The sequence below is a fragment of the Falco biarmicus genome, chromosome 7, assembly GCF_023638135.1.
Source record: "Falco biarmicus isolate bFalBia1 chromosome 7, bFalBia1.pri, whole genome shotgun sequence".
Lineage (NCBI taxonomy): Eukaryota > Metazoa > Chordata > Aves > Falconiformes > Falconidae > Falco > Falco biarmicus.
This window is the reverse complement of record NC_079294.1, coordinates 54830002-54850435: the sequence shown is the minus strand read 5'-3', so window position 1 is coordinate 54850435 and position 20434 is coordinate 54830002. Positions and strand designations below refer to the sequence as shown.

The window sequence follows — 20434 nt, the reverse complement described above, 5'->3', positions numbered from 1 at the left end:
GCAGCAGTCAGTCCTTCCATAACATGGGATGACGATTCAGGGATGTTGGGAGGTGAAAAGTCAAACTGTTAAATCTACACAGTCTTGTAGAATTTCTTGTTGTTGAATTTGTTTATGTGGTATTGTACAATTTTTAATAGATACTCTGTTAAGCCTTATGAACACACGGGCAGCAGGTATATGCTATAACAGCAAGTGTCTTGGAAAGAGAATTAAGCTCTTTCTTTTAGAGAAATGCAAGTGAATAAAATGCAAACTGGAAAGCTTTATATGTCAGAAAGCTCAACCATATTCTCCACTCATCTGCCAAATGTATTCCTTTAATCTCAATTAAAGAAAAACCCACAAAACAAAAAGCCTCCCCAAAAAACCCCAACCACGAGAAAAAACCTCTTCTGGAAACCCTTTTGTCTCTTGAAATTGCTCAAAATAGATTAATTTGGATATAGTACTGTATCAGAATTTGTCACTGTGAAATTAAGATGACTGCTAGTTTATTCATGTTTAATTTTGTCAGAAAAGATGTTTCTTTTTGGCTGTCTAGTGACTTGTATTCATGCTTAATGATGAAAGGTTTAAAGAGAAAACATTAGTGAAGCTTTACAGGCTATAAAAATAGCTGTATTTTGTACCTGCTATTGTCAGCGGGAAATAAAAAGAGATGAAAAAACAATTAAAAGGAGAAAGCAAAGCTGATGCAATTAAGATTCCGAAACAGAAATTTGGACTATACTATAATCTTAAGGACATGCACCAACAAGTCAGGGAAAGGTATGTCTGCTTCTAATGACAGGGAACTGCAGGTTAAGTCCCAGCTCAACTGAATGCTTAAGGATTTATTTATCTTGAAGCATTTCAGTTCTGCAGAATACATGCCCTACTTTAATGAGGAAGATGTTTAAATTTACCCTGAAAGTTGCAGTTTTATTACAAAGTCAGTGGATAAAATACCTCATTGCTGTCTTTAAAAGTTAAACAAAATTGTATGTCGAGGATGCCAAGACATCTGGGACTTAATTCCAGGGGTGAATGTAAGAGGATGGTGTGGAATTTGGGAGGTTAACAGTTGAAAAGCAGTAATTACTGTATGCCATGATTATTTTATTGGGTAGGAGAATACACACATGTAGCTTATTAAGGAGGTTTGGTTTATTCATACAATCATAATAATAATTGAAGTTGGAGATGTTGCTTAAGAGTACTATAACAGATGCCCTAATGCGTCTACCTTTTGATGCTTGTTTTTACTCTCCTGATTGCTCATAATGAAGCAATAAGCAAAGGAATGGTGGAGAGACAGTGCCAGAGATCGTACTGCAGTTAGTACATCGAAGGACTCTGGGTTGTTGGCTTTTTCTGAATGATACAATTCTTTCAGGCTTCCTGAAATGTGGAAGGTTTTGAGTTGTACTGAAACATAATTTAACTCCACGCTCTCTCACAAAGTGCAGGTTACTACCCCTGCCCCAGCGCTGGGCTAGTTGAGGTGCCAAAGGGAGTAACTGAGGTACAGGTGGAGTTCGTCAGAGCTGTCACTTTTCAAAGGATTAAATACATTGTTTTATCCTATAGGGTAGTAAACCAGCTTGTTCCTACCATGCAAAATAAACACAAAGGTTTAAAAAAATCTTTCAGTCCTTGAAATTAAAAAAAACCAACCCAACAAACAAACCCAAAACTTTAATCATCAGAACCAAGTATTTTGTAGCTGGGTAAACTACAGTGATCAGCAGGGAACACTTCATTCTTCTCCCAGATGACAGTGTATTCTTCCTCTTCCTGACGTTTTTGTAGCACCCACAGCATTTCACTATAACCTTGTCTGATCTGTAGCATCTCTAGTGAAGACCTAAATCCTGGACTAGCTTTTTTACTTCACTTTTATTGCAGTTTACAGAGTAGATGTGTTTAAGCTGTGAATATCCTATCTGGTGCTCCATCACGGAGGGTGTAGTTCAGTCAGTGTTTTGAGCCAACAGAAGGGGGAAATCCTGTCTCTGAATTACCATTCCTGCCCTCTTCCCTATAGCACTGGTAACGTTTCTGGTCCTATGGCTAAAAATGAACCCTTCCACACCCCTGAGAATACTAATTCTAAGTCTGATTGTTCCCTGATCTGCTTTGCTCCATGGTCACCCCAGTTCTTGTGCCTACACAAAGAGCAGTATGTGAAAAAGCAAGAGAGGGGAGGGGGGGTTACAGCTCTGTCTTCTAGGTAACAACACGTACTTTGGTCCATCTTAAAGTAAGTATTGCTTTGAGTGCTCATGGTCATTTAGGAACAGGAGTTGGCTAGACCATTTCTACATTATGCTTCTGTAAAATGGCAGGAGACGGTATGTTTTCAATGGGGAAACAAGCCAGATGATATGGAGGCTGATATGGAAGGGCTCTGTAAAGAGGCATAGCCTGGTCTTAGATAATCAACGATCAGTTAAATTCAGACAACAGGAAACGGCAACTTCTTACTGGTAGAGTGTTGTAAATGGTCTTGGTGCAAATGAAAATCTACTTCAGCAGCATCAAATTTATGACAAGGTGAAGCTGAAGTTCAAAGTGTTATTCTAACATTGTGCAAACTGCATTTCTCCTGCTGCCAGCGGTGCTGTGCTGACTGATGGGTCAACTTTTCTCTCTCATAGGTGGAATCATCACAGGAAGCCAATGCTGAAGTAATGAGAGAGATGACAAGAAAACTGTATAGTCAGTATGAGGAAAAAATGCGAGAAGAGGAGCAGAAACATAAAGCTGAGAAAGAAATCCTCCTAGTACGTATAGCCAGTCTGTGAGAGTGGTACTTAGCTTGGGTGGCACCTCCCAGTCATTTACTACTCCAGAGTTGACCTGTGCCTTTCCTCCTATCTCTGTGATGAGTCATGCCACAGTTACTAAGCTTTCCAAGCTTTTGGGGTTGTAGAGCTAAGAAAAGAATGTGTTCAAATACAGCAGCAGTAATGATAATGTAGATTTCAAAGCCTGAAATGGAGTAAGTTGGGGTTTTTAACTTTTGATTCACAAAAAAAAAAAAAAAAAGGAAATATAACATCCAATTTTGGTGATAGTTTAAGAAGTGCAGCGGGAACAACTTCACTGGAGCAAAGTCTTCCTGTCCCCTGGTTTCACTCTACCCCAAAGTAAAATGTTTCTATTAGCAGTTAGACCCTGGTTTCACTCTACCCCAAAGTAAAATGTTTCTATTAGCAGTTAGAAAAATGCAATGACTAACTGCTAAAGATACATAGTGATAAAGATTCCCCAGTCTCTTTCTATTCATATTGTTTTACATATGAGGAAAGTACAAAGCTGAATGTGGCAAACTTTGGTATTTAAAATGCTATCTTCTGCAAAAGCATGTTTTTCTTATGCTGTTATTTCATTACAGCCTCAGAAGGGAAAACAGGTATCTAAGAAATAGGTAGAAGCTTTTCTCAGATTTTCATAATGATGTTTTACAAATACCTATGCACTTCAAAATACCCTAAATCTTTTGTTCTATACGGTTCACATTTAGGGTCACAACTCTTCCAGACTTCTGGGCAGGTGTAGTGAAAAACTTTAAGCTCTGCTTAAAAGCTTTTAGCTTTTAAGCACTGGCTCTGTGGCCTAAAGAAAAATAAATAAGAATTCCTTGGATGTAAATGTGACTGTAAATATTCATATTTGAAGGAGGAAACAAATCGGCTTCTGAAAGCTATTGAAGAGGCAAATAAAAAGATGCAGATTACAGAAACAAGCATACAGGAAAAAGACCAGAGAATTGGTGAGCTGGACCGGCTGATTGAACGTATGGAAGAGGTATGAGAGTTAGTTGATTGCTGCCTTTAAACTAAATGCAGAAGTGCATGGAGGAAATTTGAAAAAAATTACTATTTTTTTGTCTGCTGCTCAGTACCCGGCTCTGTGACGTACCACTGCTGTTTGCATCTCAGTTACTGTATCCAGATAAGTAAATGGACCTGGACTACCACAGAGACACTGTCATTAAGTGGTTCTTCTGTCTTTCTAGTGGTCTTTACAGTCAGGGCTGCCTAAGGTGTCAAAATTTATTTAGTAAATTAACCATTATTTTAAAGAAAGACTCTAAAAAGATCATTCAGTCTTCCTTCAGTGTTCAAGGTCTCCTAAGCCTAATGAAGTAGTAATCATAAATGATCCAAAGTCTCTTAGAAATACTGTTGGCAGGTCCATGGAGTGCATGGAACTCTGCCTGGGGATGGATGAGGAGCTGACTGAGAGCTTATGGGTCAGGATTAAAGGGAGGGCAGGGATGGGTGACATTATCATGGGAGTCACACAGGCCACCCGACCAGGAAGACTGAGCAGATGAGGCCCTCTATAGACAGATATAGGAGCAGCCTCACCCTCAGAAGCCCTGGTCCCCATGGGGGACTTCAACCACCCTGATCTCTGTTGGAGGGACAACAGAGCAGGGCATAAGCAGTCCAGGAGCTTCACGGAATGTGCTGATGATCAATTCCTCCTCCAAGTGATAGGCAAGCCAAAGAGGAGAGGTGCTGTGCTGGACCTTGTTCTCACCAACGAGGCAGGGCTCGTGAGGAGTATGAAGTTCAAGGGCACCCTTGGCTGCAGTGACCATGAAATGGTGGAGTTCAAGATCTTTAGGGCAGTGAGGAGGGCACACAGCAAGCTCGCTACCCTGGACTTCAGGACAGCAGACATTGGCTTCTTCAGGGGTCTGCTTGGTAGAGTACCATGGGCTAAAGCCCTGGAAGGAAGAGGTGCCCAAGAAAGCTGGTTAATATTCAAGGATCACGTCCTCCAAGCTGAGGAGCGATGCATCCCAGCGAAGAGGAAGTCAGGCAAAAATGGCAAGAGGCCTGCATAGATGAACAAGGAGCTCCTGGACAAACTCAAACACAAAAAGGAAGCCTACAGAGGATGGAAGCAAGGACAGGCAGCCTGGGAGGAACACAGAGAAGTTGTCTGTGCAGCCAGAGTTAGGAAAGCTAAAGCTCTGACAGAATTAAATCTGGCCAGGGACATAAAGGGCAACATGAAAAGCTTCTATGGGTACGCTGGTGAGAAAAGGAAGACTAGGGAAAATGTGGGCCCTCTCTGGAAGGGAACAGGAGACCTGTTACTTGGGACATGGGGAAGACTGAGGTACTCAATGACTTTTTGCCTCGGTCTTTGCTGGCAAGAGCTCCAGCCACACCGCCCAAGTCACAGAAGGCAAAGGGAGGGACTGGGAGAACGAAGAACTGCCCGCTATAGGAGAAGATAAGGTTCGAGATCATCTAAGGAACCTGGCGGTGCACAAGTCCACGTGACCTGATGAGGTGTGCCTGTGGGCCCTGAGGGAACTGGTAGATGAAGTGGCCAAATCACTATCCACCATATTTGAGAAGTCGTGGCAGTCCGATGAAGTTCCCACTGCTTGGAAAAGGGAAACATAACACCCATTTTTAAAAAGGGAAATTAGGAAGACCAGGGGAAATACAGGCTGCTCAGTCTCACCTCTGAGCCTGGCAAGATCATGGAGCAGATCCTCCTGGAAACTATGCTGAGGCACATGGGAAATAAGGAGGTTATTGATGACCACCAACATGGCTTCACTAATAGTAAATCATGCCTGACAATTTTGGTGGCCTTCTATGATGGGATTATGACACTAGTGGATGAAGGAAGAGTGTCTAATGTCATCTACCTGCACTTGTGCAGAGCATTTGACACTGTCCTGCATGACATCCTTGTCTTTAAATTGGAGAGACATGGATCTGATGGATGGGCCACTCAGTGGATAAGGAATTGGCTGGATGGTCACACTCAAAGAGTTTGTCAACAACTCAGTGTCCAAGTGGAGACCAGTGATGAGTGGTGTTCCTCAGGGATCAGCATTGGGAACGGCACTGTTAAACATCTTTGTTGGTAATGTTGGGCATTGGGATTGAGAGCACCCTCAGCAGCTTTGCTGACGACACCAATCTGTGTGGTGTAGCCGACGTCCTGGAAGGCAGGGATGCCATCCCGATGGACCCTGACAGGCTGGAGAGGTGGGCCCGTGCAAACCTCATAAAGTTCAACAAGGCCAAGTGCGAGGTCCTGCATGTGGTCCAGGGCAGTCCCAAGCACAAATGCAGGCTGGGCAGGGAATGGATTGAGGGTGGCCCTGAGGAGAAGGACTTGGGCATGTTGGTTGACAAGAAGTGAAACATGACTCAGCAATGTGCACTTGCAGCCCAGAAGGCCAGCCGTATCCTGGGCTCATCAAAAGAAGTGTGACCAGCAGGTCAAAGGAGGTGATTCTGCCCCTCTACTCTGCTCTCATGAGACCTTACTGTGAGGGTGGTGGGACACTGGCCCAGGCTGCCCAGAGCAGCTGTGGGTGCCCCATCCCTGGCAGTGCCCAAGGCCAGGCTGGATGGGGCTGGGGGCAGCCTGGGCTGCTGGGAGGGGACCCTGCCTGTGGCAGGGGGGTTGAAACTAGGTGGTCTTGAAGGTCCCTTCCAACCTACACCATTCTGTGATTCTAGGATTGATTTAAATGTGGTTTAGTTAGCTAAATAGTAAGGTCTATTTCTATTTATAGTCCTGATTAGAACTGTAACTCCAGATTTTCCCACATGTGGATGAAATGCCATACTTGAAAGCTTCAGACTAAAATGTTTTGAGGGTTTTTTCTGGGCATGTAGGAGCCAGTTAATCTTCCATGCACATATCTATATCTTGTTTAGGTTATGGCTCAGGATATTTTAAGGAGAGAAGAAGAAAGAAAGAAATTTTACTCCCTTTTAATCCAAAACTTAGGTTCTTCCTTCCTGCTAGCTTTAAAAAAACTTAATTATTCCTCTCCCTGGCTAATTAGTCCCTACCAAACTGTAATTGAGAGCAGGTTTCTGATAATTTACCTCTAAAGATCTGAAAGCAGAAATGCTTTGAGACATTTACCTCTTGCGACACTGGCACCACTACTGTAAAACTAGTTGTAGCAGTTTTTGCATTGCTTCTTTTTATTTCCTGCTTTTCCTTCTCTTTTAAGGGCTTTTCTCCAGGGCAAAACTCAGACTAGTAGTCAAATGATTATTATTTTAATGTATTGTTAAACCTAAGAGTATCATAGTACCTCTCCTTGCATAGTAAACTGCATCAGAATCACATTTGTTGAACCTTTTCAGCTATTTGAAAAAGCTTTACGTCTTCTGTCTCAAACAGTTACAGTGAAGTTTCCTCTTCGTTTTCTGGTATCAATCGCTTAACTGAGAATGAATGTTGTTGTTTAGTCCTTTAGACTGAATAGTGTCACTCTAAATGGTGTAAGAGCAGCCCCTGCAAAAGACCAGTGCTCTTGGATGTACTTTGGCATTTCTCATTTCATTCCATAGCAGACATTATCTTTAAAGATCTGTGTCTTGCTATCTGAAATACAGAAGCAGAGAGCATTCTAGTAAGTAGAGGGAATATGAGCTTCTGTTCTTACAAGTGAAGTGTTTTTTCACCAACTTTAGTTTAGTATAGTAAATATTTGTTGCTGAGAAGTAGATTTTTATAAGCCAGTCTTGTTGGCTTTACTGGTTAGTCTGGTGTGCATTTGTATTGTGCCCTTTTTGTCTAATGCTTCCAAATGTATTATTAGAATTAGTGATTACACTGAGAAATCATTCAGCTTAATGGAGCTACTAAAGGGGCAGATTAACTTCATCTGGGCTTCAGCCTACAATTTGTAAGTATTATGCAGTGAATAAAGGATTGCAGTATAGTTAAGTACAGATGAGTTTCTTCACATTGGTTATTTAATTTGCTCTTTTTTCTGGCTGATACTTGTAGAGTAAAAGTCAACGCCTCTTAAATTCCCATTAAAGTGGATAGCAGACTCTTCTGTTAATTTGTGGTGACTCAGTCCCCAAGACCTCATATATCTTCATGAGCACTGTGCTGGTGGACACCCAAAAAATAAACAGGAATATTCTGGGGAAGAAAACAGAGCAATATGTTTTATCTCAGTCTTGGACTGAGAGATTTTTTGAAGGGATAACATGGAAAATTTGACATTTATGTAGTTAAAGATTGTGATGATTCATCTTTCCATTAAAAAAATTCAGTTTCAAGTACCATACATCTTCAAATAGGAAATGGAAAAACTCTGGTCTTATTTCCATGCATAGCTGGGGATTTGATTATATTATTATGCATTCCGTGCTTCTTGGCTATAGGAAATGTGTGAATTTTGTTTAATCAGTTTCTATTTTAATTTCACAAATTATCTTCTGAATTGCAATGAAATACGCTTTGTGAAGCCATTACATTTTGACACATGGAGAACTGAGGATAACATTTTTTGTTTAGGAACGTCACCAGCTGCAAAAACAGCTTGAACTAAATGAAATACAAATATCTGGAGCAAAATCTGAAAACAACTCTGACAGTGAAAGGTGAGATACTTCTTATCTTTGTAACTTCCAGTATTGCTATAGGGGTTTGTTTGTTTTGGAAGACACCTGAATTTTACTTTTTCTAATTTTAAAACTGCAGTCTGGTAGGGATTGCCCATCTGAATGTTAGTTTATGTACATACAAAATATCAAGAGGATTAATTTTTGCAACAAAACCCACTTTCACGCATCTTTCTTGAAAAGTTGTTTGCAAGCATGCAGAAGACATTTTAAATGGAGCAAACTGTGACGTATTTGTGGATTGCATCTTTCTTAAAGCTGCATTCCCAAATTCAGCACAATATGATTCCGACTATGAATACGTAGAAGAGAAAACATTCTGTACCCTGTATTAAGCTGTAGGACATCCCTTTTGAAAAGGTGAACTCTTCAAGAGAGCAAGAGTTTTGCATGTAACTGCCAGAGGTGTCTTTTTTTTTTATAAACGAGGGAAAGCAGGGAATATGTTTGAGGCTTGGACGGGCAGGTCTACACGTGGTGCACATTAACATACACACATGAGCAAAATGAAGGTGTGGAAGAAATCTGTCATGTAGCATTACAGTGCAGAAATAAGCTATAAAGTTATATGGGGAAAGCGAGGATGATGTTATTGGCAGTGAGACCTCTGTGAATGGTTGTTCTTGAAAGCAAGAGGCTTAGAAGAGAGACCTAGTGGTGTGGTGGTACCTGGATGTGCTGTTTCTGCCCACAGGTGGCATGTGCATCCCCTACTGCTTCTTTGAGACTGACAGAGCACCATGACCAGGCAAAAGAGCTTCAAGCAAAGGCAGAGGCAAAGTTTCAACAGAAACCTATCCAGCATTGAAATAGCGTAACTGCCACTGGAGTGAAAATTGCATCCGCCACTCAAAGGTTTATATGACACTACTTGAGTGGGTAAAGATGAATTACAAGCAGAGACTGAATAATTTTACTTGATTACTACCGACATCTCTGTGGCAACCAGAAATTCAGTTTTAAGGTTTTAGCATCCTACTGTTCTATAGGAAGCATAAACATAAAAGGACGTCCCACCAAGAGCATCTCACTGTCTAGTTGTATTGGTCTGTGACCAGCTTATCCAGTTTCAGGGTAATAATGGCTTTTCACAGCAGCCTCTTAAAATAGTAATTTAAAGTGAACAGATGTCACATACAACATAGAATATGGAAATGAAAGATAATTGCTTTCTTCCTTTACCTCTGTATAACATCCTCTTCTGGCTTCAGCGAATCCTGTCCTGTTCTCTCATCATGAAAAGTTATGCTGCACTAACAAGGGTAAAGGCAGTGTTCAGACAGGAGTTTGTGCAATGCAAACAACATACAGTTGCAATCTATGCAATGCAAGCAATGAATCTGTGTCAGATGCTGAAGTCTGTTAAGTTCTCTTTACCTGTCTGTACCCAACCAGACACTTGACATCGACTCAAGGAAGGACTTCTGTTCCATTGCCATATCATTATCAGTGCTTAAAATTCTGAATCTTTCAGTGAGACCAAATATGTGTTGCAACTGTAATCAAAATGTAAATGGAGGTTTGTGCGACCTTAATATGCAGGATTGAAAAACCTGCAGCAGTGCCTTGATTTTTTTGAGTCCTTGTCAAAGTGCTGCAGTTACAGTTCTGTAGAGTACTTCACTGTTAATTGAGACTCTTTCTGGGGGGAAACAGCATACAATTCAGTCATTCATTGGAATCATGTCATGCAGTTTGCCATCTGCTGCTTTGCCTGAGAATGGTTGTTCTATTTGCAGCTTCAACAGTTTCTTCTGCTGTGCACAGACCAAAATGGAAAAAAGCTTTTTTGTTTTTGATTCCCCTCCTCCACTTCTCAAATTCTGTCCAGTCCTGAATCTAGGAGTACAGAAGTTTATTTTGTAAGCAAGCGATTGCCTTCTCTGAAGAATTTCAAGAATTCAGATAAAAATGGAGGTTCCCATGGCCAACATGCCAAAAACTTATTAAAAAGCTTCCCTCCTGTTTCTTTGCCTATTCTAAAAGTACTTTTCTGGCAAGCTGCCAAACCAACTTGTGGCAGGAGTTTTGTGGGTGTTCAGTCTCTGTGTTAAACAGATTTGAAGGAACGCACAATCTATCTCATGAGTCATACGTACAAACTTAAAACATCCGCAACAATTCCTGCTGACTGTTGATGAGTTAATACTACTCTAGTTAGTGTCCTGCTACTGTTGGCAACTATGCCAAAACCTTCACTCAAGGCTTCCCTGTAGTAGGAGAGCTTTGAAAAGGATACCAGCAGATGTGCTTCCTGGCTTTTATTTAGTATATATTTCCCAAAAGTTTGCAGGTGGTAATAAATCAGGATGTGTCTTTCTGATGATAAAGATCTAGTTGTCTGAATGCCATTCACTTCAAGGAAAACCAGACATCTTAAGGAGATGAGCTTTATCACATTGTTTAGTTGTCAGCACTTCAGACTCTGAGTAAGCATGCCAGTATGCCAGACAAAGGTGAGTTAACTTGGGTGGAGACAGCCGCTTTGACTAAAAGACTGCTATTAAAATGTACTTTGGACAAACTGACATCTGTCAGTGGAATTTGACTTACCTACCTCTTGACCCAGTCTTCCTGATTTGTGGTAGGATTGTGGGAGTTGTTCTTGTTTGGCTTATAGTGCATAGCTCCCCGCTTACCTGCTTCATTCTTCCATGTTTTGCTAGGTCACAGCATTTGGAGGAGGTAGCAGCCAGCCTAAGAGAGCGAATCAAACATCTGGATGATATGGTGCACTGCCAACAGAAGAAAGTCAAGCATATGGTTGAGGAGGTGAGATCTAGTAAAACAATTCCGAGTCTTTTGGGAACACTCATTCTTTTAGTGCATAATCCAAAGAGACCTCTGCTCTGTGTGCAAGTTCCTTATGCCACCCTAGTTATAAACGCAACGGAGGATGAGTTAAGCATCTGGAGCTAGTGAAGCAGAAAGACTAGGTGAAAGCAGTTTACTGTGACAATCTTCAGGCTGACACTAATTCTGGGACTCTTGGTGGTAGTCCAGGAAATCCAACATAGAACTCACAACTTAATTTGAAGCATTTAGAAGGTAACTGCAGAAACAGTGCAGACTAGTTACTGTGGGTCTCCTTTCTGTACAGAAGTGGAAGGCAAAACCTGCCTTTTTGTGTTTGGTTTGTTTTTTTTTTTTTTTTTAAATGTTGTTCCTCATGGGAACAGGCAGGCAAACACAGTTTTTCACTGCTCATCACCTTGCTTTTTACCTTGGTCTTGGGACATCATCTTAGCTGATACAATTTCCTTTGAAATTTTAAGTGGCTTTCTGCTGGAAAGCTGCAAGTTACAGACCACCTATGTGCCAAGAATCTGTCTGTGATTGCAGACATTTCTGTTTCTCCAAGTGGATGAAAGCATGACAAGGGAAATAGGTAAACCAAGTTTAAATCTGAACTTTATAAAGCAGACAGCACTATTGCATGAGTTGCTATTGCACAGAGAATAGGCATTCATGAAATATCTTTTATTTGTATTTGGACATCACACATTCACAAAATCAATGTTTGCAAACCATTCTAACCTAAAGCATGCTTTCTGCATACCCAATGTGGTGTTGTAGGATTTCTGATTAGACATGGAGTTTTTCCATTTTTATCAAAGTGGTATTTTTATAAATATATATGTATATCCTATATTTATAAAGATATATACATTTATTTACCTGTATCTGTTTTGTTTTATAAGATCCTAATGAGTCCTACTGTATGATGAAATGTGTGATACTAAGTGTCTTTTACACAGAGGGATGCAAAAGTATCTACCTCTTTGCATTAAAGTTCTCCTGTCTTTTTATATACATACATATATATATATATATATACACACACACACATATACCAGAAGACTGGTATAAAGTCTTGAGGTTTTGTTGCTAGTTCAGCTTGCCGTTTTCACTATTTTCAATCATCATAGGAGGTGCTCTAAAAACGAGCTAAAAATCTTTATGCCATGGTATTCTGTTAAGGAAAACTCAATCTAATAATCCACTCCATCTAATTAATGAAGTATGGGAACTATGATTTAATCTGATTGGTATCTCTGTAAGCCAATCATCATATTATGAGCTTTTTTTAATTTCTAACCAAAATTTCTCAAAGACTTGTAGTCACTTTGTGATACATGTGGTAAACCAGTTGATTCTAGTAATACATGAGGATGGTGGCCTGAACTTTGCCCTTTATTATGAAATATATTTTAAAAACTGCTTCATGTAACTTGACCTCTAGCAGGCTGCACTGGTCTAACAGATATGTCCAGTTCCATGGGATTTTATAGTAAAAACGTGTATAAATCTTGGGCCAATGACTGTTATTTCATAAATATTGGGTTTAATGAGTGTATTTAGCTTGCAGATCCCTTGTAATGTATCTCTGCTGATGCCTTCATATACACAGAAAGCCCTTCTAGATCTTTCAATTATCCTATTTCACAAGTAGAATATCTTAGCTGTCAAATATGTCTGCTTTTAATTGATGTCTGACTACCTGCTTTTCAAAATCAATTAAATTTCTGTACAAATCCTTGACTGCCAAGTAGCCATAGAGAATATATTTTTGCTTTCTCTTTTAGTCCTTCTCTGTGTTAGTTTTTCTTTGAATTCAGTTTCCTTGAGAACTATATGAACACCTGTAGCTCACTAGTGAAAATACAGATGTAGCTAACTAAAGACTCCTGCAACAGAGGTTTCATCAAGTCAGATGGACCAAATACATTAGACACTTCGTGGTTTTTTTTTTTTTTTAATTTCATGCTATCCATGGTTTGTGTTCATACTGTGTTTGAGGAAATATCTGTGATATAGTTGGCATACGCTATTTTAAACTGGACTCTTTAATTAAAGGCCTAAAAATAGCAGCTTTAATAGTACAGAGAGGAGTAGCTATTCACCGTGGGGGAAAATGAAAAGCATTGCAGATGAGTATGCCCTGAGCAAGCCACCCATGTGGTATTTTTCATAATTTTGTGCTCTACTCTACATAAATATTAGAAAAGTATTCTTAGGCTCACTTTAAGTAATACTTACTAACCATGCTGTAGGAGCTGAGAAATGGGCAATAAGAATACTTCTTAAAAGGTAGGCTGTTGAAAAGGAATGCTATCTCAAGAGTCTGTTCTGAAGCTAAATTAAAAACTAGTAAGCAGAAGCACTAAATGTACTTTCTAGAGTAAACAGGGAAGATTTTGTAATTGTGCTACTATTTAAGTCCCAGAAAATGTGTTCATCATATTTGGATGCACATCCTCTCTACATTAAATTTGACTGAATGCAGAATGTATGGCTAGGAATCTCTAGAAACGTGTCATGAAAACCTGCCATGTTTCTTGTTATTGCAATACTTTCATGGCTGGTATCTGTAACATAACATTACATCTTAGGGAATGTGAGGGTATTATAATGACGAATAACTTGCATTTAAATATTATAAGTGAGAAAGAAAGAATGATCAAAGCGGCTAGAAAGCTTGCTTTCTGAAATGCTTAGCTTCTCTGTTGCCTCAGAACAGACTGACGACAGGCTAACCTTGGAAACTCAGAAAAGAAGTGGAAAGTAAATAAATAGTCAAAATTATCAGCAGTGCTTTTGTTAGATGCTGAAACAGCTGCTGTATGAGCTAGGTGAGAATGGGCTAAGCCTGCTTCATTACAGGATGAGCTTTATTTAGTATTAATCTTGGTATATTTGGACAGAGATCTGAAGTATAAATGAGAGGTTTATTCTTTCAGTGTAAACCACAGTGGTTTATGCTGTTATCGCCAATTTAGACAAAGCGTAGCTACAGAAATGAACATTATTTCAGAGGAGTGCTGAGCAAACAAGATACACTGCTTCAAACCGGTATAGAGAACTGTCAAAACTGAGCAGGTACTGAGATGAATCTGCTGGCTGAAAAATCACTAAATAGATTGCTTTTCAGGCCTTTTTAGGGAAAGATGGTGGATCATTTGCAAGTGACAGATGCAGGGCATTCTGTGAAAGAACAGCAAGCAGTCATGAGGAAGTGAAAGAGAAGCTTTACAGTGGAGTTTGTGATGCAATAGGCAGCTCTAACACCTCTGGTGCTCTTCTGATGGCATTTAAAAATGTGTTAGGAGGCTGTGCTTGGTCCTAATCTAGGCATGCATGAAAGGGGATGCTAGCAGAGAAGCCCCAAATGTAGGAAGCCATGGAGGAAAAGAGTATTAAAGCCTTCCTCTTCATAGGACCCATCTTGTTGGTACCAAATGCAGTAGACATGTGGAACTGAGCCCAGGCAAAGGACAATCACAGTTCAATGTGCTTACCCTCCTTAGCAAAGAAATCATTTGCTTCTCATATTTTTTCTCTGGAAAGAAATGCTTCCATCTTAGGCATTAGTAGAACCTTTTTCAACTTGACCTAGTCAGACCAGTCATAAATTAAGCAGGAGCATGGAAAATAACTTGCAGAAGAAAATAAATGGAAGAAATAAAATTGGAAGTTTGCTGGAGTTGGTGACCTTCAACATCTCTCTGTGTCAGATCCCATGCAAACTCGTTTTTCAGCCTCGTAGGGATTCTCTGCTGTGAGAGCCAAGATCGCAGCCCATTAGAGCACCAGCGGAGCAGAAAGTTACCCTGCGTAGTCTTAGAGCCTCATGTTCTCATTAGAGAGAGACTGCAGATGATTTAAGATTTTAAGATGATTTAAGGCTGACAGATTTATTTGTTAACTTGTTTGTTAAATAAATCTATTTGTTCCCAGCTTAGTGCAGTACGTTTTACATGAAGTGCTGGCAGCTGGAAGTGCAGGACCTGCCTTTGGCAAGTGTGTAGAAACCCATTTGTACTTAGCAGACTTTCAAAAAAATGAAGAGACAGATGGCCATAGTGGGTCATCCAGAGCTCAGTGGTGAAATCAGTGAACATTAATAATGGTAGACTCAATTAGCTGCCTCTTTTTTTTTTTTTTTTTTTAACCCCTTGCCTCTGTAGCCATCTTAAGGTATGGCTGGGCAGGGAGAGACTTTCAAAGACAATCCAGGAAAACCCCAGTTCCATCAGAGGAAGAATTTGCAGGGAGACTTACAGTGTGAAAGGTGGAATCATGCAAACTTCAGGCCCTTGCATTAAGGAGTTTCCACTGCAGAGGTGGAGTTGGGCAGGCAGATGCAGGCACAGAGGCACTATGGAAGGGCATGGGAAGCTGCTACCACATTGTTTCTTTCAGGGTTAAAATTTCTGTTGTTCTGTAAGAGGATGAAAGCTTGTCTTTGAGTTATCTATTTGAGATGGTCTATCAGTTCATCCTGTCTGTGCCAGTGTGGGAGATGGGAGAGAGCTTATCGTAAGATAAAGCTGAAAGTCTTCAAATGAAATACAAAACATTGATTTTAAATCAGCCACAAAAGTATTTCCTGGTTTTATTTCAATTTCAAACCTCAAGAGATTGAAGAGAGCTTTAGTTTTGGAATTTGTGCAGTTGACATTGAAATGGATTGCAGGTTCATGGTGCAATAAGCTCATTTTATATGTAATATTGTTTCATTGTTGAGAAGCAGGAGAGGGAAGGAAATAAGCATTTGTGTTTGGTAAGCAAGACAAGTGGGTTGATGCAGATATAGGGAGCTGTTCTGAAGGGGACTGAGAAGAGAAAACAATATTTGATTCCGTGCCAAGAAATTATCTACAGAACTCAGATTTCAGATGAGATTCCCCTAACTGCTGAATTGAACTGTCTCTAGGTCATGGCCCATGAGCTGTTCTCCAGCTTTAGTCTCAGATTCGTTGGATAATAAATGGTGACCAAAGACCAGGGAGAAGCTGTATCCTGTTCTATTGTGGAAGATGCTTGCATGAAAGGACAAAGTGCTAATGAGCAAATGATATCCCAAATACAGAAGATACATTGTATTGCACAACTGGGGAATAAAGAAGAAATTTTCCCACCAAAGACTTAATAACCAGCTGAAACCTTCTATATCAAGATACTGCAACTCCAGATACGTAGCAAAATATCCTAGTTTTAATATGGAACTACAGTTTCAATTTTAGGTCAAATAAAAGAAGCTACACAGAAGCATAGAGGATGAGAAGATGGAATTACCAGCCACAAAAGATGCCAAATTTTTATTAACCAAAATCTGCATGGCACAGTAAAAATGAAACAACAACGACAAAACACACAACAGCAAATGTAGAAAGAGAAACCTACCATGGGAGCTTGGAGGAAGAAGACAAATGACAGAATATAAATAACTCACTGCCCCCCCCAGTTCAAGTGTTTGGCATGCCTCAGTGGACTTGAGCAATGCTTATCTATTGGCAGAAGTAGAACCACTTCTGGTGTTTGGTTAGAGTGTTTATACATGCAGAGCATTAGCTCTTTCAGCTGGGAATTGCCTGGCCAAGTCATTAATTAAAAAACTTGCACATTACTAAGGTAGCTCTTAATAAGGTGGGTTGAACTGTTCAGACAATGTGCCGATGTTTGTAACTCAATTAGGACACCTGGGCCCTGTGGGCTCACTTTAGCAATAGATGTACATCTAAGACTGCTGTAATGTGTTCATACAGCTCGTTAGTTTAGGAAGGTCTCTAAGTTAGTGCATTAACTTAAATCAATCAGTTGTTACTTTTTCCTTAAATACGGTATCTGTTTTAAAGTGGAACAAATATTGAAGGGTCACTCAAGTGATATAAGGAGGATTAAAAGGCAAAGGTGCTCGTTCTTATTTCCTGTACTATGTTCCCTGGAACAATTTCAATTCTCTTTTCTAGCCTCTGATAAATACCACTTCAGGTCCAGTGAAATATTGGACTGAGTAAAATCTTGTTCTCCTTGTACAGCAATTACCTCTGGGAGTTCAGACTGATGTTGCAATGTCTTGTCTGTCTTGTCTTGTATCATATAGTATGTGTTTGTCCCGTGTTTAGTCATATTTATGACCGGTTTGTTCATGTCTCAGTATCAGTGTTACAGATGCCCAGTCCATGAATGGTAGGTGGATAAGGAAAACACACGGTACTTGAATAATATATAATACATAAATATATTAACAGTGTCATGTCCTGATAAATATTTTAAACTAATGGATGATAATATCAAGTAGTAAATATTGACTGAACTTACCTAACAGCTGGATCTCTTCCAGTCCAATAGATGCCTGTATATTTCAAGCCTCCAGAACTGTGTCTGAGTACACAGAATAAAATAATTTGCTATTTCATACTTTCTTTATAAAACCTGTACAGTTGGACAAACCTTAATTTTCTTTTAAGATGCTTTTTCCTTCTGCTTTAACTGCTTTGTAATTCTGTTGACTTCCCTTCTAATACCACTACTTGCATCTCCAGCATTTCTTTAGAGAATCCTTTAGGTTTCTTGCAGTTCTCCTCTTGACTGTTGTTAGGTGTTCCATCTATGAGACCGATTTAACGCTGTTGACTCATACCTCTAGCTTTCCATCTTACTGAAGCAAAGTTTAGTTGCTTGGTGGAGCAAGAGAAATGCAGAAGTGCAGTACTTGCTAGTGAGTATTTACACAGTCCATTCAAGTAGCGTAGCAATTTTGTTTGGTATTTGAGGAGATGTACTGGAGACTCTGTAAGGTGCAGCAAAGAAAAAGAAACAGATCTTCATTGATGGGATGGGGCAGAAGAAGTGAATTTTCTGGGAGTTCCCACAAGATAAGGTGATAAAGTCAGGGTTGAGGAATTTTGAAAGAAATGACCTTAAGGTTTCGGAAAGGGGCAAAAACATAAGAAATGTTACCTGCAATAGGACTGAATCAAGAAGGAGAGAGCTTGAAAAGAATGCTGCAGCCATATTAATCCTGAGCCAGTGGATAAATTCAGGATGGTTCACATTGCACAGGGGGCCTTATGTGGTGATTCAGATAATTAGAAATTGAAGTGGGTTTGTGAAATGCAAGCTGCACACCCAACAGTCTGCAGGGAACTTCACGGCTCCTGCCACGATGTGGAGAGATCAGGTGCCCTTCCTGTGCCTGCCAGCCAAACGCTGGGACTGAAGTGGGGTGGCCTGAAGGCTGAGCTCACGTGCACCCCGCCACGTTGCCCTGTTGCCTGGTGTAGAGCCCCTGAGCAGCGTGTGTGTACCGAGTGACTAAGCCAGGGAGTTCAGCTGTTCTAGTTGTGACAGCACTGGGGCGAATGCTCCCCAGCCCCTGGGATGGCCGAAGAGAGCACATGATGCTCCTCAGTTGCTAGCAGACCAGATAAATTGCAAACTGTAGATTGGGCCTTGTAGCTCTTCCCTTCCTAGCTTTGGAATAGTCAGATGTCTCCCAACAGCAGAAGGGAAAGCAGGAGCCATGAACACAGTGGGGTGGGGAGGCAAGAGAGAATGAAGTGATAGGAAAAAGGGTGGTGGTGTGGCCCAGGGTTGCTAAATTCACATTTTTACTGTCAGCAGAATTGTATTGAAAGGAATGAGTGGACCATTAATGTAAAATGATACTGCTAAGGAGGTTGCCAGTTTTGTTTGACTGTTTAATGTGGATGTGAAGATCGTAGAAATAATGATAGAAACATGGAGGGAAAAGAACAGCTAGTCCATCTAACAATGCAAGTCAGGTCAAGAGGTAAGTGCTAGGGAAAGTCTGTCTGGGCACTTACAGAGAAGGGTGGGAGAGGAGAGGCTGAAGGGTGTACTTGAATAGTGCTTGTAGAAAATGATGGAGAAATCTGAGAGGGTAGTTGTGCAAAAGCCAGATCTGGGAGAAGGCTGCTGAGCTGGCAGAGAGCTGAAATGCTAGTCTGCAGACACAGCAAGGATGAGGTTGAGGTGGATTATAGGCCTTGGGCACTAAGCATAGAAAATGTAGGAGCATCTTGGTGAAAATTTTGTCCTGGAGTCAGTCCAGAAGTGATTCCGATCCAAGAGTCAGTCCATGCAAGCTGAGAGTCTTTGGCTTGCACTGATTTGTCTCTGGCCCTAGGCTGTTCTGGCCACCACTTGGGTCCTCACGTCAGTGGTGTGTTTGACCTGTCTTGCTTCTCCTCTCCTTCTTACCTTATAGTCAACCAAAAGTCAAAATCTACTGCTCTGTCACCTGCAAGCTTTCCTCCTGCTTTATGCAACTCCTTGAAACAAAGACACTCTCAGGACTTGGGTTTGTGCAATACAGGTCTATGGTGCTGTATTATTGTCTTATTTTAGTTTGCCATAACTAAAGTTTTTATGGAAAAATCAAAATGACATTATGTAGCAAGGCATGAATTTTATTTTTTAAGTGCTTTTACCCAATATCAGCATTGTGATCCAGTGTTCTTGTTACATTCCTCTTTTAAAGGAAAGCATCACTTTTACTTTATGCAATGTGACTTATATAAATGTATTGAATTAAGGTTGCATTTTATTTAATATATAGATATAGTAATGTAATCCCCTAAAGTTATTCCTGGTTTCCTGTGGTATACCCTCTAAAGGATTAATCAGGTCAGGTTTGCTCACTCCTGGTGCTAATGACATAAGATGATGTGTACTCAAGTCCTTATTCAGTAAATAAACTTTTTTTGTAGTAAACTACTTTGGTGGGATGTGTTATCTCTGTCAGGCCTGTGGGTAGGTTTAAAGGTGTGTCATGACTTTGGAAGTTGTTTTAGCCTTTGGACTGCAGTAGCTGCTGAGACGACCAGTTGGCCGTGTGTTTTGGGGTGCCCTGCTATATCTGGCCCCGCTTGCTTTCCTCTGTGGCCTCAAAGGGGAGCTCTGCTGGAGCAGGGACTGCAGGACTTTTTTCCTGGCGCTGAAACAGACTCCTATTTTAGCCACTGCTGAATTTATTTCTCCTGGAATGTATTTGGTCTCCGTGGCGGCTGTGTCTTTCAGTTCATAACGTTCTAAAGATCCACCAAAAGGTTTGATGTAAGTTACCCAGTTCACAGCCTTATCATATCTGTAATCTGCATTGTCTAATCATTCCATTCTGCTTTACTGCTAGACTAAAGCTTCGTGTGTGTGATCATATAGTAGCACATTGTCTCTTCTCTGTACTGTAGAAGAGAAGGCATATTTTAAAATTC

At 40.4% G+C, this 20434-nt stretch overlaps 1 protein-coding gene across 5 annotated transcripts in view; it reads left to right on the top strand.

Annotated features, from left to right (window-relative positions):
* The window catches only part of MYZAP (myocardial zonula adherens protein), a 70708-nt gene that overhangs the window by 31845 nt on the left and 18429 nt on the right, over positions 1–20434 (top strand). For all 5 annotated transcript variants that reach the window (XM_056346101.1, XM_056346098.1, XM_056346100.1 and 2 more), the window contains 4 exons: positions 2643–2768; positions 3667–3795; positions 8305–8390; positions 11078–11183. In XM_056346101.1, coding sequence (XP_056202076.1) covers positions 2643–2768; positions 3667–3795; positions 8305–8390; positions 11078–11183 — 447 coding nt within the window. The remainder of the gene's footprint in view (positions 1–2642; positions 2769–3666; positions 3796–8304; positions 8391–11077; positions 11184–20434) is intronic.